This window comes from Gopherus flavomarginatus, chromosome 2, assembly GCF_025201925.1.
Source record: "Gopherus flavomarginatus isolate rGopFla2 chromosome 2, rGopFla2.mat.asm, whole genome shotgun sequence".
In the NCBI taxonomy this organism is placed as follows: Eukaryota; Metazoa; Chordata; order Testudines; family Testudinidae; genus Gopherus; species Gopherus flavomarginatus.
Genome location: NC_066618.1, coordinates 88,883,641 through 88,908,981, shown reverse-complemented (window position 1 = coordinate 88,908,981; position 25,341 = coordinate 88,883,641). Strand labels below are relative to the sequence as shown.

At 43.8% G+C, this 25,341-nt stretch overlaps 1 protein-coding gene across 1 annotated transcript in view; it reads left to right on the top strand.

The window, feature by feature from the left end:
• Nucleotides 1-23,042, top strand: part of DCLK3 (doublecortin like kinase 3) — a 60,202-nt gene extending 37,160 nt beyond the window's left edge. The window contains exons 3-5 of the mRNA XM_050938117.1: nt 17,081-17,213; nt 18,152-18,319; nt 21,866-23,042. Coding sequence (XP_050794074.1) covers nt 17,081-17,213; nt 18,152-18,319; nt 21,866-22,062 — 498 coding nt within the window. The 3' untranslated portion in view covers nt 22,063-23,042. The remainder of the gene's footprint in view (nt 1-17,080; nt 17,214-18,151; nt 18,320-21,865) is intronic.
• The last annotated feature ends 2,299 nt before the right edge of the window (nt 23,043-25,341 follow it).

The following is a 25,341-nucleotide window of genomic DNA, read 5'->3' as shown; positions in this document are numbered from 1 at the left end:
CCCAGGCTCGGAGCGTTCATGGGCGCCAGAGTGGTAGCTGCCCAGTTTGGCCAGCGGCCGCTTCCTCCCCCCGCGGCAGTGGGAGCTGCGGCAGCGGCTGCTCCTAAGTCCCGGTGCTCAGGTGGGGAGAACAGCCGCCGCCTGGCCCCGCAGGCCACCCCCTACTCTCCCTCCAGGTACCGCGCCCGAGTCCTGCCTGCTTGGGGCCAGGCCGGACTCACACTCATACTGGCCCTGCGCTCCCCTGAGTCTCCTGGGCCTCCCTTCAGCGCTTGCGGAGGAAGGAGGAATTGGGGATGGGGGATTGTGGGTTTTTTTTAATTGTTTTTTGCTCTGCCACCATTTTTTTCCCCTCTGCCCCCGCCTCGCCCCCCCGCATCCCGATATTTGACCTGGGTGATCTGGTCACCCTAAGTCCAGGAGACCTTGCTAAATTTAAAGAAGCCTTATTGAAGGTGCAGGAACAAACCATCCTGATGTACAGAAAGAATAGCAAATATGGCAGGTGACCAGCTTGGCTTAACAGGGGAATTTTTGGTGAGCTTAAACACAGAAAAGAAGCTTACAAGAAGTGGAAACTTGGACAGATGACTAGGGAGGAGTACAAAGATATTGTTTGAGCATGCAGGGGTTTAATCAAGAAGGCCAAAGCACAATTGGAGTTGCAGCTAGCAGGGGATTTCTGCAGATATATTAGCAAGAAGGAGGAGGTCAGGGAAAGTGTGGGACCCTTACTGAATTGGGGAGGCAGCCTAGGGACAGATGATGTAGAAAAAGCTGAAGTACTCGATGCTTTTTTTGCCCCAGTCTTCACAGACAAGGTCAGCTTCCAGACTGCTGCATTGGGCAGCATAGTATGGGGAGGAGGTGAGCAGCCCTCAGTGGTGAAAGAACAGGTGCATGTCCAGCTTTTCTAAATGGTCCTTAAAAGTCCATGGGCAGGGCTGGCTTTAGCAAGTGCGGGGCCCAATTCGAACAGTTTCGATGGGGCCCTGGCAGGAGTGACTTAAAAAAAAAAAACACCTTTCATTTCTTCCATGTATTTACTTTCCATGACTGTATACATAATAACAAAATTATATATTACATACATTATATCATATTGTATATGGCTCTTTTCTTACTCCCACTTGGGTACTTTCTACCAATATCTCTTGATCTCTTGCCCATATTGATAGAAGTCACCACGTTCTAAAAGAATATTAATTATAGATTTTCACTTTCATATTAGGAAAATAATTTGCTTCAATAGTTGTACAACTGATTTTCTTCAATAATGTTTATTTTATGCCCCCTCTACCCCCCAGCACCGCCCGCCTCACAGAAACAAACCCACCTTCCTCAGCACCACCCTGTCGAAACAGCTGTGGGCCAAAGAGGAAGGTTGGGGGTGGGGGTGGGGAGAGAAACGGCACACACAGGCAAAAAGAAGTATTCCATTCTATTCATCCAAAGAAGTGGGCTGTAGCCCATGAAAGCTTATGTTGAAATAAATTTGTTAGTCTCTAAGGTGCCACAATTACTCCTGTTCTTTTTGCAGATACAGACTAACACGGCTTCTACTCTGAAACCTGGCACACATAGGGTGACCAGATCACAGCAGTAAAATAGGACCCACCCCCTCCCCACGTGGCCCCACCATCACACCCTTCTTCACCCCCTAGTCCCCCGCTGACTTGCTGCTTTCCTCCTAGGGTACGTCTACACTACAGCATAATTTCAAATTAACTTAAACCGGTTTTATAAAACAGATGATATAAAGTCGATTTTATGCGTCCACACTAGGCATATTAATTCGACGGTGTGCATCCATGGTCCTAGGCTACCATCGATTTCCGGAGCGTTGCACTGTGGGTAGCTATCCCGTAGCTATCTCATAGTTCCCGCAGTCTTCCCTGACCCTTGGAATTCTGGGTTACTACCCCAGTGCCTGATGGGGCAGAAATCATTGTCGCGGGTGGCTCTGGGTACAGCCTCACCCCTCCCTTCCCGAAAGCAGCAGACAGCCATTTCGCGCCTTTTTTACTGGGTGAACTGAGCAATCGCCATAGCACAGCAAGCATGGACCCTGCTCAGCTCAGTAGTGCGATCGTGGACGTTGTAAACACCTCACGCATTCTCGTGCTGTCTATGGTGAACCATGAACTGCAAACGCAGGAGAGGAGGAGGCAGCTACGGCAGCGCGGCGACGAGAGTGATGAGGACATGGACACTGATTTCTCCCTGTCATGGTACAATTCCCCACTCTGAACCTTAGCGTCCAAAAGATGGGGTACCAGCATGAATTCCTCTAAGCTCAATCCCAGTTTAGAACCTGTAGCGCTGCCACCAACCAGGAATTCCAGTGCTTGGTACACTCTGGGCCCCCCAAAACCTTGCCCGGGGACCCCCAAGACCCAGACCCTCTGGATCTCAACACAAGGAAAGTAAACCCTTTCCTCTACCGTTGCCTCTCCCAGGCTTCCCCTCCCTGGGTTATCCTGGAAGATCACTGTGTGATTCAAACTCCTTGAATCACAAAACAGAGAGGACAATTCACCTTCCTCCCTCCTTCTCTTTCCCCCTCCCAGACTCTTCCTGAGAGAAAGTAATCCTGGCACAGAGAGAAATCAGCCTCTCTCTCCCTCTTCCCTCCTTTCTCCCCACCAATTCCCTGGTGAATCCAGACCCAGTCCCCTGGGGTCTCACCAGAATAAAAAAACAATTAGGTTCTCAAACAAGAAAAGCTTTTAATTAAAGAAAGAAAGAAAAAAACAGTAAAAATTATCTTTGTAAATTTTAAAAAAATGGAATAGGTACAGGGTCTTTCAGCTATAGACCCTGGGAACACCCTCCCAGCCTAAGTATACAAGTACAAATTAAAATCCTTTCAGCAAAAATACAAATTTGAACTCCTTTCAGCCAAATACACAATTAAACTCCTTTCAGCCAAATGCACATTTGAACTTCTTCCAACCAAATACACATTTGCAAATAAAGAAAACAAACATAAGCCTAACTCGCTTTATCTACCTAGTACTCACTAGTCTGAACTTATAAGAGCCTGTATTGGAGAGAAACCTGGTTGCGCATCTGCTCCCTCTGAGCCCCCAGAGTGAACAACAACCAGAACAAACAGCACCGCACAAAAACTTCCCTCCCTCAAGATTTGAAAGTATCCTGTCCTCTGATTAGTCCTCTGGTCGGGTGACAGCCAGGCTCACTGTTCTTGTTAACCCTTTCCACGCAAAAGAGATATCAAGCAGTTTTGTTCTATTAACTCTTACTTATCTGTTTATGACACTCCCTAAGCGCGGGCCCCCGTGCTTTGGAGCTCCTGCTGGTAATGGGGGAGGTTTTACCCATTGAATGCCTATTTTGGGCCTGGGAAACAAGCACAGACTGGTGGGACTGCATAGTTTTGCAGGTGTGGGACGATTCACAGTGGCTGCGGAACTTTCACATGCATAAGAGCACTTCCTTTGAACTTTGTGACTTGCTTTCCCCTGCCCTGAAACACCATAATACCAGGATGAGAGCAGCCCTCACAGTGGAGAAGCGAGTGGCAATAGCCCTCTGGAAGCTTGCAACGCCAGACAGCTACCGGTCAGTCGGGAATCAATTTGGAGTGGGAAAATCTACTGTGGGGGCTGCTGTGTTGCAAGTAGCCAAAGCAATCATTAAGCTGCTGCTACGAAAGGTTGTGACTCTGGGAAACGTGCAAGTCATAGTGGATGGCTTTGCTGCAATGGGATTCCCTAACTGTGGGGGGGGGGGCGATAGATGGAACCCATATCCCTATCTTGGCACCGGAGCACCAGGGCACCCAGTACATAAACCGCAAGTGTTACTTTTCAATGGTGCTGCAAGCAATGGTGGATCACAAGGGACGTTTCACCAACATCCATGTGGGATGGCCAGGAAGGGTTCATGACGCTCGCGTCTTCAGAAACACTGCTCTGTTTAAACGGCTGCAGCAAGGGACTTACTTCCTGGACCAGAAAATAACAGTTGGGGATGTTGAAATGCCTGTTGTTATCCTGGGGGACCCAGCCTACCTCATGAAGCCATACACTGGCAGCCTGGACAGTGGTCAGGAGCTGTTCAACTACAGGCTTAGCAAGTGCAGAATGGTGGTAGAATGTGCATTTGGCCGTTTAAAAGCGCACTGGAGAACGTTACTCGCTCGCTCAGACCTCAGCCAAACCAATGTCCCCTTTGTTATTGCTGCTTGCTGTGTGCTCCACAATCTCTGTGAAAGTAAGGGGGAGACCTTTATGGTGGGGTGGGAGGCTGAGGCAAATCACCTGGCCGCTGATTACGCGCAGCCAGACACCAGGGTGATTAGAAGAGCTCACCAGGAAGCGGTGCGCATCAGAGAAGCCTTGAAAACGAGTTTCATCACGGGCCAGGGTACGGTGTGACTGTTGTGTTTGTTTCCCCTTCATGAACCTCCCCCGCTTTATTGACTCCTCTTGTAAGCAACCCACCCTCCCCCTCTGATTACAGCTTGCTTCTGGAAATAAAGTTACTATCGTTTAAGAAGCATGTAATTATAAAAAGAGGCAGAGAATTAACAAGGTATCCCGCGTGTGGTTTGGGAGGAGGATAGGAGGGAAGAAAAAGGCCATTAAGGACATTTCAATGTAATGACAGCCTTTTGGTTGGACTGTCCATGGGGGTGGAGTGGGCGGGTGCAGAAAGCCTTCCCCCACGCGTTCTTACACGTCTGGGTGTGGAAGATATGGAACATGGTGAGTACTGAGGGTGGTTAAACATGGGCTGGAGCGGCACTCTGTGACCCCGCTGCTCTTCCTGAAGATCCACCAGACGTCGGAGGATGTCAATTTGATCACGCAGCAGCTCCAGCGTTGCATCCCGCCACCGCTGATCTTCCTGCCGCCACCTCTCATCTCGAGCGTCTCTCCTATCCTCGCGTTCATCCCTCCTATCCTCATGTTGGTCCCTCCTGTCCTCACGTTCACTGGCATCTTTCCTGTACTTTGCTACCACGTCCTTCCACTCCCCTAGATGAGCTCTTTCATTGCAGGTTACTGCCATGATTTCTGTGAACATTTCATCTCATGTCCTCTTCTTCCTCCGCCTTATCTGAGCTAGCTTTCGGGATGGAGTAGGGAGGCTTGAAAAATTTGCAGCTGCATGAGTGGGGGAAAATAGTGATAGAAGGATTATAAAAAATACATTTCACAGAACAATGGTTATACTCTTTCACAGTGAACAACACTATTCACCTTACATAGCACATGTGATTTCACTACAAGGTCACATTTGGATTCTTTTAGTATTGAGTGCCTGCGGCTGTGGTGTAACAGATCAACACAGACGCAGGTCCGGGCATCACAATTCAGCTTGCATGCGGTCATGGTAAGGCATACAGCTTCTCCCTGTGCTGCTTCTTTTACAAAGAGCAGCAGACGCCAAACCCTAACCCTAACACTGGAATTGCTTTACCCCTCCCCCCACCGCATGGCTGGTATAATGGCAGATCACTGCTAATCACCCCCACTTTCTCCTCCTCCCCCCCCCACCGTGTGGCTGGTAGCTGGGAAGATTCCTGCTGGCCAAACGCTAAAAAGCTCAGCGCCATTAACTCCCCTCCCCTCCCCCCGCTTGGCTACCTGCAAGGAAGGATTTCTTTTAAGCAACAGGCAAGCAGCCCGGTAGGAATGGCCAGCTCTGTCCCCTTAATAAAATTCCTTAATTTCAACCAGGTTACCATGAACGATATCACTCTGCTGAGGATAACAGAGCAAGATAAAGAACGGATGTTTCTTGAATGCCTGCAATCACCGGGACCATACGCAGCTAGGCTTTGTCATGCAGTGATACCAGATTACTTGCTACATGCATGGCGTGGTAAAGTGTCCTACCATGGTGGATGGAACAAGGCTGCCTTGCCCAGAAACCTTCTGTAAAGGCTTTTGGAGTACCTCCAGGAGCGCTTCATGGAGATGTCCCTGGAGGATTTCCACTCCATCCCCAGACATGTTAACAAACTTCCAGTAACTTTAATGCCAGCTAATGCATGCCAAACATTCATGGCAAATCAATCATTAAAAAACGCTTGCTTTTAAACTATGTTTTATATTTACAAAGGTACACTCACCAGAGGTCGCTTCCATGGCTTCACTGTCTGGGCTAGTGGCTTGGGAGGGCAGGGACGGTAATTCCGTCTGGGTCACAAAAAGCTCCTGGCTGTTGGGGAGAATGGAGTGCTGTGTGCTCTCTGCAAGCTCTTCCTCCTCTTCCTCCTCGTCATCTTCCCCCTCCGCTGAATCCTCATCCAAGGTTGAGATTATAAACCCCATCTCGGAATCCATGGACAAGGGGGAGGGGGTAGTGGTGGCGTAGCCCCCTAAAATTGCATGCAGCTCAGCGTAGAAGCGGCATGTTTTTGGCCCTGATCCGGATCTGCCGTTTGCTGCTTTGGTTTTCTGGTAGGCTTGTCTGAGCTCCTTCACTTTCACTCTGCACTGCACTGAGTCCCTGGTGTGGCCTGTCTCCCTCATGGTATTGGAAATTTTTTCAAAAGTTTTTTCATTTCATCTTTTGGAACGCAGTTCTGATAGCACTGAATCCTCTCCCCATATAGCAATAAGATCCAGTACCTCTCATGCGGTCCATGCGGGTGTTCTTTTTCTGTTCTCAGGAGACTGCATTGTTACCTGTGCTGATGAGCTCTGCATGGTCACCTGTGCTGATGAGAGCTCCACGCTGGCCAAACAGGAAATGCAATTCAAAAGTTCATGGGGCTTTTCCTGTATACCTGGCCAGTGCATTAGAGTTCAGTTACCTGTCCAGAGCGTCCACTGGTGCACTGTGGGATACCGCCCGGAGGCCAATAACTTCGATTTGCGGCCACACTAACCCTAAATGGATATGCTAATATCGATTTTAGCGTTACTCCTCTCGTTGGGGAGGAGTACAGAAATCGATTTTAAGAGCCCTTTAAATTGATTTAAAGTGCATTGTAGTGTGGACAGGTACAGTGTTAAATCGATTTAACGCTGTTAAAATCGATTTAACTGCGTAGCGTGGACCAGGCCCTAGTCAGTCCCCCACCCACCACTCACCTCCTTTCATTTTCTCCCTCCCCTGCCAGAAACCCCCGTGCCTGCCCCTAGAACCCCTGCTGGCTCACTGCTTGCTTCTTTGCCCACCTGCCGCTTGCCCACCCGCTTGCCCCCGACTTGCGGCTGCAGTACCCCCCCCTTCCCCGAGTATATAGCCTCATTCAGAGACCCAGGGGTCACTGTATTACTGCACACAGCAGTCAATGCAGTTGTAGATAAATCTCTGCATTATGCATTTTTGTATAACTTTTACATGACTTTGTATTGAACCTTGGTAATATGTTATAGCGGGCCCCTAAGGTAGTATATAAGGTAAAAGAAAAATGTCCTTTTGCTAGAAGTAGAATAAGATCTTTCCTCCTCTTTGTAATCAATTGCCCTATTGAATAAATGAGGTGTGAATGAGGAAGGTGTGGAAGGCAGGCACCTCCAGACAGCTGCAACCCTTGGAGGGGGCCTGGGAGCCAGACCAAGGAGCTTTGCCCAGGGCTGAGTGGGATGGAATTTGGGTGCTGGGTGCAGGCTCCACGCAGGAGCACGGGGTGGGGTGCAGGAAGGGTGGAGGGGTGCAGGCTCTGAGAGGGTGTGCGGAGGGGTGGGTGCAGGCTTTGGGACAGAGTTTGGGGGCTGGAGGGTAGTGCTTCCTTCCTCCCCTGATGCCCCTCACCATAGCCTCAGTGGGGGATGGAGCTGCCCCTTCCCCAGTGTTTGCAGGAGTGGTGGCTGGGGGGAAACCCAGTCAAACTCTGGTTTTACTCTTTTGCTGATGGGTCACTTAAACCCCTTACAAACTCCTTCCCGCCTCTCTCACTCTCCTTTTCTACTTGGCTTGTTTGATCTTTTCGGTGGAACCAGATGAAAACCACAAACTCCAGTGAGAGCAACAGGCTGGAAGGCTAGACTGAACCCACCACCCAGCCTAGTCCATCCCAGAGCCCAGGACTGAGGGCAATGTCTCCTCACCCCCAGGCCACCTGCTTCCACTCCTGGCCTCTCCCAGCGCTGCCAGTGATTCTGTGTGGCTGCATCAGGTGGGATTTCAAGCGGACCCTTCAACTCCCTGCTAAATTCACCCCTGTTTTGCGACCACTCTGCACCAAGAGCACCTTCCTTCCCTGCCCTAGAGCTGCTGGATGGCTAGAAAGCTGAGCTGGGCATTTGATTGATCTAGAATATTATCATGCCCTCCCGGCCCAAAAAACTTAATATCCACACAGCTTTGGGGGGGCTATTCTCCCCACCCCCAGCTGGTCTATTTTATTGTTGCAGAGCAAATGAAGGAGCCATAGTTTAATGGAAATATTCAGCTCCTACAGTGGTCTTGCAGCAGGGAAAACAGAGTTGATGGGAAGGGAACTGGTTTGGATAGGAGCCCCAGTCCCCTTTCTTTGCAAAATAATTTGGAAAGGGAATCAGATCATACTGTGCCTTGGTTTCCCCTTCTGCAGGGAAATGGGGGGGAGATAAAAGTCTCAGCCTGCCATGCCATGTTGCAGACCTTTCGCATTCTCTCCTCTTGATGTATTTGATTTCCTCCTCCAAACCTCCCTCTCTCTCTCACCTGGAGTTCACAGCACTAAGTACCGGCTGGGGGCTTTTTTTCTGGGTTACATGACATGATCCCAACTTTAGTTCTGAAACAGACACAGGCAGGCACAAACACCCTCAAACAGCAACACCCTGAAAACTACAACACCAACCCAATATTACAAACCTAGGAGGAATGGCAGGGTCAAACACTCACCGTTGGAAGCCCCAGCAGCTGTTCAGGTGAGTGAGGTCCACTGCAGAGATTCCTGTGTCTCCCACCGGACCAGAAGCTCCCTCGGCGTCTCCTCCAGGCTCCAGGTGACTGCTGGGGGGTGGGGAGGGGAGGGGATGGGAGGAAGGCTGCAAGCACGTATGCTTTCTCCTCCCTCCCTCCCCCCTCCTGACCTGCAATACCCAGCGGCTGTCTCTGCCTCAGCCTTCTGCCGGCCAGCATCTCTCATTGCCTAGCAGCAACAGCTGCTGCTTCCGGGAGACACAGAACTTTGCTTCCGGGAGACAGCCGGCCAGCGCGGGGCCCCCTTCAGGGGCGGGGCCCAATTCGGGGGAATCGGGCAAATCGGCCTAAAGCCGGCCCTGTCCATGGGGCCAGATACAGTGTATCTGTGGGTGCTGAGGGACATGGCTGATTGCAGAGCCATTGGCCATTATCTTTGAAAACATGTGCCCATCTTTAAAAAAAAGGGAAGAAGGAGACTCTATGGACCACAGATCGATCAGCCTCACCTCAGTCCCCGGAAAAATCATGGAGCAGGTCTTCAATTAATCCATTCTGAAGCACTTGGAGGAGAGGAAGGTGATCAGGAAGGGTCAACATGGATTCACCAAGGGCAAGTCATGCCTGACCAACCTGATTGCTTCTATGATACCCTGTTCTGTGGATATGGGGAAAGTGGTGGGCATGATATACCATGATATACTGTAGCAAAGCTTTTGGTATGGTCTTCCACAGTATTCTTGCAAGCAAGTTAAAGTAGTATGGATTGGATGAATGGACTATAAGGTGGATAGAAAGCTGGCTAGATTGTCAGGCTCAACGGGTAGTGATCAATGGCGCGATGTCTAGTAGGCAGCCGATATCAAGCGGAGTGCCCCAGGGGTTGGTCCTAGGGCTGGTTTTGTTCGGCATCTTCGTTAATGATCTGGATGATGGGATGGATCACACCCTCAGCAAGTTTGCGGATGACACTAAGCTTAGGGGAGAAGTAGATATACTGGAGGGTAGGGCTATAGTCCAGAGTGACGTAATCAAATTGGAGGATTGGGCCAAAAGAAATCTAATGAGGTTCAAAAAGGAAAAGTGCAGAGTCCTGCACTTAGGATGGAAGGATCCCAGGCACCGCTACAGGCTGGGGACCGACTGGCTAAGAGGCAATTCTGCAGAAAAGGACCTGGGGATTACAGTGGATGAGAAGCTGAATATGAGTCAACGGTGTGCTCTTATTGCCAAGAAGGCTAATGGTATGTTGGGCTGCATTAGTAGGAGCATTGCCAGCAGATGGAGGGAAGTGATTATTCCCCTCTATTTGGCATTGGTGAGGGCACATCTGGCGTATTGTGTCTAGTTTTGGGCCCCTCACTACGGAAAGGATGTGCACAAATTGGAGAGAATCCAGCGGAGGGCAATGAAAATGATTAGGGGGCTGGGGCACATGACTTAGGAGGAGAGGCTGAGGGAACTGGGCTTATTTAGTCTGCAGAAGAGAAGAGTCAGGAGGGATTTGATAGCAGTCTTAAGCGATTTGAAGTGGGGTTCCAAAGAGGATGCAGCTAGGCTGTTCTCGGTGGTGGCAGATGACAGAACAAGGAGCAATGATCTCAAGTTGCAGTGGGGGAGGTCTAGGTTGGATATTAGGAAAAAGTATTTCACTAGGACGGTGGTGAAGCACTGGAATGGGTTATTGAGGGAGGTGGTGAAATCTCCTTCCTTAGAGTTTTTAAGGCCTGTCTTGACAAAGTCCTGGATAGGATGATTTGGTTGGGGTTGGTCCTGTTTGGAGCAGGGGCCTGGACTAGATGACCTTCTGAGAGCTCTTCCAGCTCTAATCTTCTATGATTCTACGATGAGAGGAAAACTAATTTTTTTTCCTCCGTGTAGTGTTGCCCTCCACCTATCAGTGGCAACTTTTGAAGCAGTCATTTGCTCTCATTGTTTTTGTTTTTTACTTCTCTGTCTGTCACCTCCTTCCACACTCAGTGCAGCAGAACTGGGAGGCATAAGGGCTGTGGATGCACTACGGAAACAAAATATGCCCAACAACAGGTGAATGCAGCTGTTCCGTCTCCCGCTGAGCTAAACTTTGCTGTCAAGCAGTGGTTTCCCCAGGAATTGAAATTAGAGGGGTGTTCGAATTTACAGGGCGGGGTGTCAGACCAATGAGATATATAAAAGAGATATCAATAAAGTAAATGTTTTGTTAGGATGATGCAAATTTAACATAAGTTTAATGCAAGTTACACCAAAACACATAACAGGTCTAGATTTCTAAAAAATATATAAATTAAAATTAATTTAAATTGACTTTTGAAAAGTAAACCATCATGGGATAAGGGGGAAGTCTTCTCATGGATCAGTAACTGGTTAAAAGATGGGAAACAAAGGATAGGAATAAATTATCAGTTTTCAGAATGGAGAGAGATAAATAGTGGTATCCTTGAGGGGTCAGTACTGGGACCAGTACTGTTCAACATATTCATCTGGAAAAATTGGTAAACAGTGAGGTGGCAAAATTTGCAGATGATACAAAACTATTCAAGATAGTTAAGTCCCAGGCAGACTGTGAAGAGCTACAAAGGGATCTCACAAAACTGGGTGACTGGGCAACAAAATGGCAAACGAAATTCAATGTTGATAAATGCAAAGTAATGCACATTGGAAAACAATCTCAATTATACATACAAAATGATGGCATCTGAATTAGATGTTACCACTCAGGAAAGAGATCTTGGAGTCATTGTGGATAGTTCTCTGAAAACATTCACTCAACGTGCAGCAGCAATCAAAAAAGCAAACAATGTTGGGAATCATTAAGAAAGGGATAGATAATAAGACAGAAAATATCATATTGCCTCTGTATAAATCCATGGTATGTGTACACCTTGAATAATGTGTGCAGATCTGGTCACCCCATCCCAAAAGAGAGATGTTGAAATTGGAAAAGGTACAGAGATGGGCAACTAAAATAATCAGGGGTATGAAACAAGAGGAGAGATTAAAATGACTGGGAATTTTCAGCTTAGAAAAGAGGTGACTAAGGGGGATATGATAGAGGTCTATAAAATCTTGACTGGTGTGAAGAAAGTGAATAAGGAAATGTTATTTAATCCTTCACATAACACAAGAACTAGCAGTCACCCAATTAAATTAATAGGCAGTAGGTTTTAAAAAAACAAAAAGAGGTACTTCTTCACACAATATAAAGTCAACCCAGGGAGCTCTTTGCCAGGGGATGGTGTGAAGACCAAAAGTATAACAGGATTAAAAAAAAACTATATAAATTCCTGGAGAATAGGTCCATCAGTGGCTATTAGCCAGGATGGGAGGGATGCAACGCCATGCTCTGAGTGTCCCTAGCCTGTTTGCCAGAAGCTGGGAATGGGCAACAGGGGATGGTCACTTGATGATTACTTGTTCTGTTCATTCCCTCTGAAGCACCTGGTCTTGACCACTGTCAGAAGACAGGATACTGGGCTATATGGGCCATTGGTCTGACCCAGTATGACCATTCTTATGTAAAAATTAATTATAATAATAAAAATGTTTAGTACAGAAACACCAACATAATGACATCTCAAGATAGCAACAATGTGAGATAACAACCTTGGCAAATAATGCATTTTAAAAATCTTGGCCTACTAGGAAACATATGTATATAAGTTTCCATTCCCAGTCACAAATCTAGCATTCTGGAGCAAAATGACTAAAATATAGTCCAACAAACAAATGTTTATTTAACGTGCCCCTCACTTTTCCCTCCCCTGCACCCCGCTCACCGGTGTTGTCTTTGGTCAGTGGAGACTCAGAGTTCAGAGGTGCTTTCACATGAGTATACCTTCCAGGTGGAGGACAAGAAGGCACCTTACTTGTGCCTCCAGCTGCTCACTGTTCGCTCTGGCCACGTCTGTTTGTTGTGCCACCGTTCACTCCACCGCTCTGTTGCCAATGGCCCTGCACAGTCACCTTCTGCTGCTACCTGCCACTGTGACCTCTGCGAATTGGTCTCTTGAGGTTCCACCAGCTCTCAGTGATTTCAGATGAGCTGTCAGTGTGGGAACCTCGCTCCCTGCTAGTGCAGTCTGGGCTGTTTCTTACACAAAAACATTGTACCCACAAGAACACTGTCCCCACAACAGGACTAAGCACTTAGACCTGATTGTCAGTGATTTCAGCTGCAGTGGTCACTTAACAGAACAAAAGACTATCTATGGAGCCTAATCAGCTCTCCTCTGTCTTTAAACAGTGGAGAGGGACAGGTCTCCACCCTCTCTCCATGCCTTCAAATCATCACAGACTAAGTACAGTTCTACTGCCCTTTACTCATACAATAAGAACAACATTTCATCCCCCATTTCCCCCACATTCAAGTGGTTTGTAACCCAACCCCAGCCAAAATCTATCACTTGGACAACGCAGCTCTGTTTGCTGGATACCTAGGAAGATTAGGTGTGAATGTAAATATAATCTGGCCCTGAAGCCTTTCCTCACAGCCCCAGCTCATCACTAGCTGTCAGGGAGAGCTCATTTAGACTTTGCTTACAAATCATCATTTGAAATTATTAGGTTGGCCAACATCACCGAAATGAATGCACTGACATCATAAAAAAAAAAAGCTGTATAAGGAAGCAAGGAAGCTAGTCTATGTTCATACTTTTCAAATCTATTATACTTTTTCAGATAAAATATGTGTATCATACACTGTATAAGCTTTTAAAGTGTGTATTGTTTCAGTTTAAATTCAGATTTCCAATCACTAAATTGGTATGTAACTAGCTCACAAAACTAGGGGGGGTGTTGGGGGAATTCAGTGGGGATGTAGGGAAATCACTGCTGTCGAGCAAACAAGCTTTGCTACCACAGATGTGTGGTTGACTCTGTCCCGCAAAAACAAGACACCTATTTAATGCCAGTTGAAGAGGTGTAGGAGGATTTGACACCTCTTGTTAAACATGGCTCAGCTTCATAGTGTAGACATGGCCAGAGAAAAGGAGCAGGAGTAGCTGCGGTCAGGCTAATGGAGAGGGGAAAAGAGAATCCACTGCTGCAATGGCCCTTCCTTCCAAGTCAAATAGTGGCTTGGTAATAGAAATCATATGGATGCACAGTGATGGATGCATTAGAAACCCCTAACTATGATGGTGACAGCAGTAACCGCCATGTTTTGTTGGCAAGATTGTACTCTGTCCCATGGAACACATACTGTAGGCTTGGGAGAGGCAGTCTGTTTTCAGCTCAGTAAGCTGTGGAGCTGTGGATCTCGGTCACATCATTCAGATTATATACTTTGATCTCAGAAGGAAAAAGAGATGGACAAGTAATTTATTCTATCAGAGTGTATAAACATTTGGGTAGGGAAAGTCTACTTCCTTTTCTGCTGCCTGATGAAAGGCTCTATAGTAGAGAGAGAGAGAGATGATAGGCAGGGCCAGCGCTTCCATTTAGGCAACCTAGGCTGCCGCCTAGGGCACTTGGATTTGAGGGGGCAGCATTTTGCTACCCTCGGCGGCAATTCAGTGGAGAGGGGTCCTTCCACGCTCCGGGTCTTCGGTGGCAATTCTGCGGCGGATCCTTCACTCACTCCAGGACCCGCCGCCAAAGTGCCCCTAAGACCGGGAGCCGTGGAAGGACCCCTCCGCCGCAGAATTGCCGCCAACGACCGGGAGCGTGGAAGGACCCCCGCCTAGGGCGCCAAAAACCCTGGCGCCGCTCCTGATGATAAGGACAGGGATAAAAGGACTGTGTGGAGCAATGATAGCCACCCCACCTGGACTGGCTTTTAAATTGTTTCCAGGCATAATGAGCTAGCAGATCACTATGTGGTTGGGTCCTCCAAGCATCCCAACAATTTACAGCACTTTCTTTGAAGGTGTGCTTTTTACACAGCCATAAAATATATCAAAGATGTTTAGTATTCCTACCTATTTTGCCGCTATGTGAAAGGAAACAAATCGGTGGTGTTCTGAAATAACAGGTGATGCACCATCGCCACCTTGTGTTGGAATAAGAGAGTAGAGTTGAAGATCGGTTGATAAAAGAGAAAATACAGTATCGCATTCAGTTGAATGGGGTTTTGCACAGGTCCAGCAGTCTGCCTGCATGGAACTCATTGCAGGACTGGGGCCAATGTTCCCAAGTTTGTAAATGAGGATGTGAGAATTTCACTTTTATTTATCTCTTAATAAGATAATTTGCAGGATTTGAGTGGCAGTTGGGTATATTTGATATGCATTTATTAAATATTTGAAAAACATTCTGTGTATATGTATGTAGGTGTACATAGACATCTACATACAGGAAGCACATACATACGCAGTGTACATAAAGACTTTATGTATTTCGATTGTATCCTTGTGTCGTCCTTGATCTGGTGCTTGTATTCTTAGAATGTGAGCTCTACTAGGTAACCTGGACTGAGTTTCCCTCCGTCAGTGGTGGGCAACCTGCGGCTCGTGGGCCGCCTGCGGCCTGTCAGGGTAATCCGCTGCCAGACTGTTTGTTTACATCTGTGCAACTGCCTGCAGCTCCCAGTGGCTGCGGTTTGCTGTTCCTGGCCAATGGGAGCTGCGGGAAGTGACAGCCAGGCTCGCGCCACTTCCTGCAGCTGCCATTGGCTGGGAATGGCAAACTACGGCCACTGGGAGCTGCGGGCAGCCACGCAAATATAAACGGTCTGGCGGCTCGCCAGTGGATGCAGGCCACAGGTTGCCCACCACTGCTGTATGTATAGACAATGCTCTAGAACACTGTGGTTGGTTACCTTTGTATAAATAATAATGTTTTTTGCATTTTGTCAGCTGTGCTGCTGAGAAATTAGAATACAAAATATCATCGGGGAATTTGACTAATTCGTAAAAAAACCCAGCAGGTTTGAGTGTGCGTTACTAAAAAGTGATATGGATTTTTTTATTAACTATATTATTAATACATACCTTATTTTCTTTTTTGAATTGAAAATGTCTTTTTAAAAAAATGTTGCTTAATGGATTTGGGAGCATTAATATGTTTGTAATTTTTGCAATGAATACAAGTGTACTTTGACTGGGTAGTGCATATCGGATAGCAGAACTCATCCCATCTGTGCCCTCGGTTGTTTTGTTACAGGGACCATCTTGAATTTTTGGCCATCTCAAGCTGTGATTACGGAATGTGGGGTGTGCTTGGCATCTCACATTCTAACTTATCCCTTCAAAACCTGAGAAGTCCAGATTTCTCTGGATTTTGCTGGATTTGTTGCAGAAAAGTTAGCCACATTTCTTTGTTTCCTATTATGATAGAGGCTCTTTCAAAGCAAAGACATGATAGTTTTCTTTTAAAAATTTAGTATGAATACTAAGTACTGTACTAATATTAAGAATATTAATATACTCAATAGCATTTCTGCATTGCTGGACTTTCTAGTACTTTGGTTTCTCAAATATCATGTTTTGTTAATTATGGTTTAAAAAAATTAATATTAAATATCTGTACTAACAAAACTAGGATGGAAGGTAGATTTTTGAATATTTTCCAGAGGGATATCAGAGATGTAATCTGCCAATGATGTATAGTGATGAGAAGAATGCTCCAGAGTAAGGGTCCCCCCTCCTATCCTTTCTATATTATTCCTATGTTCAACCCCACCAATATCCATTTCCATAAAGAATGTAGAGTACAGATTTGGGCAGAATAATGTGCAAATTTCCAGGGTTTGAAAACCCTTAATAGAGCCATATAAATGAATCAAGTTGAGGGGAATGAGTTTGCAGTGCTACTACAAAGTTGATATCTTATCTGAAATTGATGTGACCAGAAATGTTACCAGTAGTGTGAAAGAACCCCACAGCTTTTTTCTTTGTTGAAGCATTTAGTTTCCAAAGGCAGTGATGGTGGGTAAATTAACATTGAAATCTCTGTCTGAAACAAGAACAATTTCTTCTTCATTCATACCTGCCACACCGCCTGTTTTTTCCTTGGAAATTGCTGAGTAACACAGTTTATAGAAGAGTAAGTTTTTTCTTTTTCATTTATAGCTTTTCCTTCTGAAAATGTTCAAGTCTTTTTGACTTTCTGAATGTACAAACTGTTTTTGCTTATTAGTATGTTGATTTTACTTCATTTTGGCTAACTTGAATTTGTTACTGTTGGTCTAAAGATTTTATCTTCTCTGTTTATCCCCATCCTGAATTTCATCTGTTCATTTGCTTCTCAAACGCCTTTGGATTAAAAATCTGTTTTGTGTTGTTTTGTTTTTGTTTTGGTACAGGTTCAGCATAATGCAGATAAATCTACTACATTGAAACTAGCAGATTTTGGCCTTGCAAAGAAGGTTACAAAACCCATATTTACTGTGTGTGGAACACCAACATATGTTTCCCCTGAAATACTTGCTGAGAAGGGTGAATATAATATCAGTTTTTAAAAAATCAATTACTCTGCCTTTTCTATTCATAAAATATTTCTGTGCATTGCTTGTCACTAAAGAAACCTAACTAACGTTCCTGTTATTAATGTATAAATACTAAAATGTATATTCTTCTCAGCTGACAAGAATCAAACTAGAATAGATTATGCTTGTTAAAATTGTGTAAAGAAAGAAGAATCGTTTTGGTGTTACTCACTGAAGATTCCTGTTTTCTTCTACCTCATGGTCCAAGCCCCTACAACCTTAAAGTCTTATCAGTGCAAGAGGAGGCAGTGAACCTGAATGGTCACACTAAGCAACAACCCAACATACTGGAAGATCAAGAGAGAGAAGGAAGAGTTGAGGAGTTTCTTATCCAAATATATTCAAACCTGGAAAAGGTTTGGGGTTCAATTTGGCTCAGGGCATGAGTGTGCTGCTTGTGGTTCTTGTTTGTAGAGCAGACTCATCCATCTGTAATCATACAGAATTACAGAGGAAACTCGGGATCTGTTTACTGCTTGTGGAAGGGAATGTGAACCTAAAAATAACTGGTTTACAAGGATAATTTTTAAATGTTTGCTGCATTTTTCAATTAAGCTATAATAGACACTGGTGGTGTGATGCTGACAATGTTTGAAGAGGAAAGATGCTATGGAAGCACTATTATTATAAAATGATATTATAGTGTAGTACACAGTTTGTCAAGAGGTGCCTTGGCCTTGGTCACTACTTCTTCCATTCACCACTCTTGGTCAGAAAACTGAGTTTCTCAGCAGCAGGCAAAGCTGTGGATCAATGGTGTTTCTTAAAGAATGTAATATGAAGCCAGGCAGTTCATTGCAAGTCTGAGTTTCATCTCTGAAAGGTATTTTTGGTAAGAGGCATTTAACCTGTGGTATGAAAAATGATATTTTCCTTTCTTTTCCCTAGGCTATGGACTGGAAGTAGACATGTGGGCTACTGGTGTGATACTCTATATTCTGCTGTGTGGCTTCCCTCCTTTCCGAAGTCAGGAGCGAGATCAGGAAGAACTGTTTCAAATCATACAGCTGGGTCACTATGAATTCCTTTCACCATACTGGGACAGTATTTCGGGTGGTAAGATTCATTACATATAACCTACCTCAGGATCTTACAAACTGTCGCAGTATTTTTTAAAACATGACTTTAGTCCTCAGTTCATATCAACAGCTTTGTGTATAAACATCAGATCTGATACATTTAAATTGGATGTAATTCCCTTTCTGAAGAGCAAGAGTTTTTTTCTGCAGTCTGGCTATAAATTTGTCTACAGTTAAGGCATCGAAGCAGTACATTTGGTGATGTTAGAGTGTGAACGTCTGTGCAAAAAGACACACAAGGATAATGTCCAAGGGTGACCCCGGGACCCCATTGAAGGCAATGGGATTCCTCATCAGTTTAATACTTTATCTGTCTGTGGTACCTCTTTTGAAAACCCTTGTTCAGCAGTACTTAAGTCTTAAGCATGCACATAGAACTCTGTTCTTCCACAGGCCTAGCACTAAGTAACCAAACCCAACAGCCAAAAGCTCCCTTAATCGCTTGTCCTCCTCTGGTGCCTTGCAGATGAAATCCTTTATCTTGTAAATTTGCCCTTTATCTCTGCTCTTCTGTCTTCTTATGGGTGACAATGGTGATGCCAAAAGACACATTAGGAATATGTCACCTTGTTGTACTAGGGTACTGTGCTATATAATTGATTATGTTTTGGCTATATATAGTGTATGTTTTATAATAAGAATTAAGGTAATAAAATAAATAGAATAGTGAATACTAGTGTTAGCCATGTTTTTAAATTTATCTTTTGCAAGTAATAGAATTTTGTCTGTGTTTATGTTAATTAAATTAGAGGCATTTTGGAGTCCCAGCCCCCAATGTGGAAAAAAATAGTTACAAAATTTAGTAAGGTCTAATTTACAATGCCTTTCTCATTCAACATAAAACTGCTATTTGTTATTTTTTGAAGGGCTCTGCAAAGAACGGTTTGTGTGAATGAGGAATGTATGCATCAGGGAAAGATAAGGTGTGAAGACCATTGTTGAAGCCAGATGGCCAAGGGAGGAGAATTAAAAAAACTGAAAAAATTCAAAGACGCCAGAGAACCATCAACTGGCATCCATGGTTGAGAAGGGGCAGATTAACGACCCTGAGGTGAAGACTAGCATCCTTAAAACATAAAATAATTAATTAAATCAAAACCAGACCACTACTAAAATTGACCATAAAATCTGTCTGGTTACCTCGCGTTATGAGTCAGTGTACAAAATAAAACCCTTGCAAATGGGTATGCCTCGCCCTGCCTGCCACCATAAAACCATGCAGTAAAAATATATCTCTAGGCACATGCATCTAAAATAAACTATAAAATATAATCCGTGTTTTATATAATATACAATATGTATGTATTGTATCCTAAAAAACAATATTAAAAAAAAAACAGCATTAGCTAGTCACCAATAAATAAGTGTAAATGCAACGCAAACATTTTATACATTAATAATCACACTTATTACCTTCCTAACCTAAAAAAAGCTCAAAGTACCGTAATCACCCCCTTAGTTAACTTCTCCATTTCCCTCGGTTTGAATTGGCAAAAATTAGCTAATCATTTGCGTCTAAAAGCAAACGTCACTCAGTTTTTACAATAAACTCAAAAAAAATATAAAAAAGCAAGTTCTCCAAAAAACACATACAAATAAAAATATAATTAAAATCGCTGATTCTAAAAAAAAAACAACCTTACTGCATATCATTGGTATAATGTTTTTTACAAACTGGTCTCCCACTTCCAAAGGTAATTATCAATCATGCTTCATCCATTGTTAATTGTATTGGTACTATCCTGTATTTGCCTAATTAAAAATAATGTTTGTCAAATTACAACCACATGCTCAAATTCCCTCCCAATATGTTGCTATAAAACAATTACCATATGTACTCATTCATAAGCTTGAATACTTTTTGGTAAAAAAGTGACACATCAAAGAGCAGAGGTCGCCTTAGCAGGTCTACACCAAAATTTGATGATTTTAAACTCTATGGAATTATTTAATTGAATATCTAATACATTATTGTTTTGTTTACTTGGGGCATCTGCAGGCATGGAGCCCCTCAGCTCCCTGTGACTGCAGTTCGCTGTTCCCAGCCAATGGGAGCTGTGAGAAGCCCCACTTCCTGCAGCTCCCATTGGCTGCGAATGGTGAACTGCGGCCATAGGGAGCAGAGGGGTTCCATGTCTGCAGATGCTCCAAGTAAACAAAAGGTCCTGACCCACCAGTGGCTTATCCTGGCGTCCGGGAGCCAAAGTTTGCCAACCCCTGAATATAGGGTTGGCTTATGAAAGGGTCATACAGTTTTTGCTATTTTTACCTGACCATCTTGAGGGGTCGGCTTATAAATGAACAGGCTAATGAACGAGTATATACGGTATATAAAATATGACCCACTCAAAAATTGTTCTCAAGGGGTCAAAAGGGAGATTATGTTGTACCATTGGTACTGTGCTATATAATTGATTATGTTTTGGCTATATACAGTGTATGTTTTATAGAAGAATTAAGGTAATAAAATAAATAAATTACTAGTATTAGCCACTTTCTTTTTATTTATGCCTTGCAAGTAACAGACAAAATCTTGTCTGTGTCTGTTAATTAAATTAGAGGAATTTCGGAAGCCCAGGCCCCAATGTGGAAAAAATAATTACAATATTTAGTAAGATCTAATTTACAGTGCCTTTCTTGTTCAACATAAAACACTGCTATTTGTTACCTTTTAAAGGTCTCTGCAAAAAACTGTGTAAATAAAAAATGTATGCATAAAAAAATGTAAAGGCCATTATTAAAGCCAAATGGCCAAAAAGAAGAAAAACCAACAAAAAAACCCCCAACCCTAAAAAACCCACAAAAACGCCAAAAAAACCCAACCCATCAATGCTCATCCGTAGTTAAAAAGGGGCAAATTAACAACCCAAAGTAAAGGCTAGCATCCTTAAAACAAATTAATTAATTAAATCAAAACCAAACAAAATAACCCTCCCGAAGATGTTTTGAGCCATCAAAAAACAACACCCACTAAAAAGTAATCGGTCATAAACTAACGCAGCAGAATCCATAAACTTCAACAACCCCCCCTCAACTATAATAACAAAGTGCTTCGCCATGGGACTTTGGGTTCGTCTTGCCAACAACTCCAAAAGCATCAAATCACAACCAACAGAGCCCGGCTCCCCTCTGCAACCAATTTGGGTGGCCGCTAACTTAATCCAAACTCTAAACTAATAACTATAAACATCAACTGGTGAGACTGTGCGCATGGTGTGTGTGTGTGTGTGAGACTGACTAAAAGCATATGCTAACTGCTGTATTCTCAATAAATGCAGCGTGTTGCCTTTTCCCCATTAAAAAAAAAATCTCGTGTGCTTTTTATAAGCATAACAACCTCATGGCATTAAATTCTGATTCCAGTCACTGCACTGCCTCAGTGATAGTCATACATATTGTTATGGCAAAAGTAGTAAGAAAATGGAGATGATGTTTTATTTGGTTATCACTGGACATCAGGCCATCAGCATCATCACACTGTACTTTTTTTCCCCTTCTCCTATTTTTTTTTGGCATGAAATAGCTGCGAAAGATCTGATAACCAGGCTGTTGGTGATAGATCCTCAAAAGCGCTACACAGCTCAACAAGTTCTTCAGCACCCCTGGATCAGAACAGCTGGAAAAACCAACAGCAGAAACCTACAGAGGGAAGTGACAATAAATATCGAGCGCCACTTTCGGAGCCAGCGCAGGAAGGGAGTTGTAGATGATGACACATGAAACCGCTTCTTGTTAATCTAGTCCTCTTTGTTTTTTCCTTTCCTAAGTGAATTGGGCCCATAGCTGCTTGTTGTTGTTGCTTGACCTTTTTTAGATTTTGAGAATCTGGGAAAGTTTTGGAATTCCAAGGCCTGGTCCAGCACTCACTGAAGTGACTGAATCTTTCCACTGACTTCAGTGGGCACTGGATAGGTCTACATGTGTCTTCTTTTTTTTAAACACTGAACTGAGTCTTTATATTACAAACTGTTTCTCTTTTATAGATTAAAAGTTTTTGCTTTTGCAGTTAACGTCAGTAATGATTACAGAGTATTTTCTGTACTTATTTTTATGGTAGCTGCCAGAAGTTTTGTGTTTATGGCATCTTGTTTTGGAAATATGTATGTAGACACCCTGCACTTAACTTCTAGACCGAGCCTTTATACCAGTTACTGTTAGTGACAGAAATGATAAGTAAACAAAATATAAAGGAATATATCCTTTAGCTATAGGTTACATTAAATATGAGGCAAGCTACGTGTATTCAATATAAATAGTGGTAAGTTGATCCAGGTAGAGAAAAATTTGAACCCCTCTTCTTTCAGCAGTGGGATTCTATATTACGAGGTCAACTCAGACCTCCGTAATTTGACTTATCATGTGAACACCTAAGTATTTATGAGGGAATAAAAGTCCTTGCAGTCTTACTCACAAAATTAGTTACCTAATTAGCTATTTTGTGGTGTTAGGTATTAGGAAACATCCATCCTTAGTCATTTTCAGAGACAGAGCAGCAGAGTGGACCATTGGTCTGTTATGGTATGCAATTCCTATGTTTCTATATTGATTCTTGAGAGAGAGGAAGGCTGTCATGGCTGGTAATTTTTCATGGCAGCTGTGCAAGACTGTTGTAACATTTTGTTATGTGCTGCTGAAGAGTCTCTTTTTTCCTTCTCTGGGAAAGAAGAGTCTGGGAGGGTGAGCAATTTCTGTGGGAACTCTGTATCAGAGGGGTAGCCGTGTTAGTCTGGATCTGTAAAAGCGGCAAAGAATCCTGTGGCACCTTATAGACTAACAGACGTTTTGGAGCATGAGCTTTCGTGGGTGAATACCCACTTCTTCAGATGCATGTGGCATCTGAAGAAGTGGGTATTCACCCACGAAAGCTCATGCTCCAAAACGTCTGTTAGTCTATAAGGTGCCACAGGATTCTTTGCTGCTTTTGTGGGAACTCTGTCTCTCTTTTATGAGGCAGAGTGTGGAGAATAGTTACTCTGTTTTTTGAAGATCAGATTTCTCCTCTCAGATCCACACTGGTGGTTCTGGATTCCAGTATTCTTATGTGCTGCAGGAGGGAAAAATGTGGGACTTTTTAAAGCTCTCCTTAGCCCCTTCTCTGATTGTTTTCCTCCTCTCAACATAATAATTACCCTCTTCCGCCTCCCTCCTCTGCTTAATCATCTTTTGATTCTTCTGGTGTCTGTTGCTGGGCTCCTTCCTCTTGCCACCTTCTCCTGGTGGCTTATGCCCCCCTTCCCTGGTGTTTTATGTGGCTAATCTACAAGTATGAATAATGGGATGAAATTAAATAAAAACTAAAATCAGGAAAATAGTTCTTATTATTCTATAGGAAAGTCTCCCAAGAGAAATGGAAAAATCTTCAGTTCTTTAGTTATTTAAAACTGGACAGGATAAAGTGTTAAAAAAAAAATCTTTCAGGAGAAATCTGGTCCAGAGAATGAGTCTGACCTAATATATCTTTTGTATCCCGAGTTAAATTTGTTATCCAACCAAAATTAACAAGCACATTTGTTGTCTGTTTCTGGTAAAATTGTCCAACAGCTCACATGTGGTAGTTAACAATATTGACATTTAAAATGTTTATTAATACTAGCTTTGATTTAATAGCTCATTGATATCAAGGGGGCAAACTCAAGAGCTATTGTTTCAGTATTTTTGTCTGTAGATACAATAAAACAATGTTGTATTGTTTCATAGTCAGAAGGATATTTTAGTAACCATAAGGACTAGAATATTTTTTTAAGTTTAAAGTTTAAACTGATGGGACTGCCAGGAAAATGAAAGGTGGTGTACTATGTGTCTGTCCTAACAAAGCGTTCTGCAGCAAGAATAAAATATCAGAATTGAGATCTGATAAGTGGCCGTAGAGAAGAAATGCACCTTCAATATTTATGATCAAGTTGAACTGGCTTATGTTTAATACTTACTGAATTAAAGGTTGCTGTGAAATTCAACTACTAGTCAGAACTCTCAGACCTTTAAATTAAACTATGCCAGTAATTATATTTAATTGTTATTCTGTACATTTGTGTCTTGGCCTTGATGAAGGAAAGCATCCCTTTTCAGGAAAGAAATAAAGCATGGGCTCAAGTGCTTTCCTGAACATGGATGGGTTTAAGCATGTGTGTAAGTGCCTTCCTGAGTCAGGGCCCTAAAGAGCTCCAGTATTCTGGAGGCCTTGTGTGATAATTGTGTGTAAGTAATAATTTTCCCTCTGTAAACTTGTTAATTCTTTGACAGGAAACTATTTTAAAACACAGCTTCTAACTTGCAATATCAGATATTGCAGTTCTCTTAATTTACTTGATATTTTCATACAAGAATAAGCTTGAAGTGACATTTTTAGGTGCAGTGAATCTGGCAGTCTGGATTTCAGACTACAGGGTTGTCCGATCACCTTTAAGAAATTGTGAGTGTGTGTAACAGCTTTATGGTACAGAAGAGACAGGATGCACTAGTGATTAATATAAAAGGGATTCTTATTTCTGCTGCTACAAAGACAGGTTCTTGTCATTCTCTCTTGCTCTCTAAGTCCTAGACTGACTAAACGCAGCCTATACTGCCTAATGTCATTGCACACAGTCCTGGCCCTGGACTATGCAGTTATGGAAGGGAATGCTAATACACTAAACTATGAAGGAAGCACTGAAGAATTTTACCATTGGTCTTGCACAGGACAAAAGGAGACACTCAGCGATGGATTCCAATCATCTGCCTCAATTGGGATGTTTAGGAAGCATTTCAGTGCTCCTCCTTGGGGCTTTCATCTTGTCCTTTCCCTTCCCTTTTAGCTATTCTGTTCTTTTCTTTTCTTCCTCTGTTTCCAGGGCCCAGTCTCTGCAGCTCTACACTCGCCAGTTCTGTGGATTCAGAGTCCTGGAGCAGTCTAATCCAAGAACCTGAAGCAATGAGTCTGCAGGAGGCCAAAATGTTTTGCTTGCCCAGTACCACCAAGGATCCCCTGCTCATGCTGACATTTAACAAGATGGAGGAGGATTC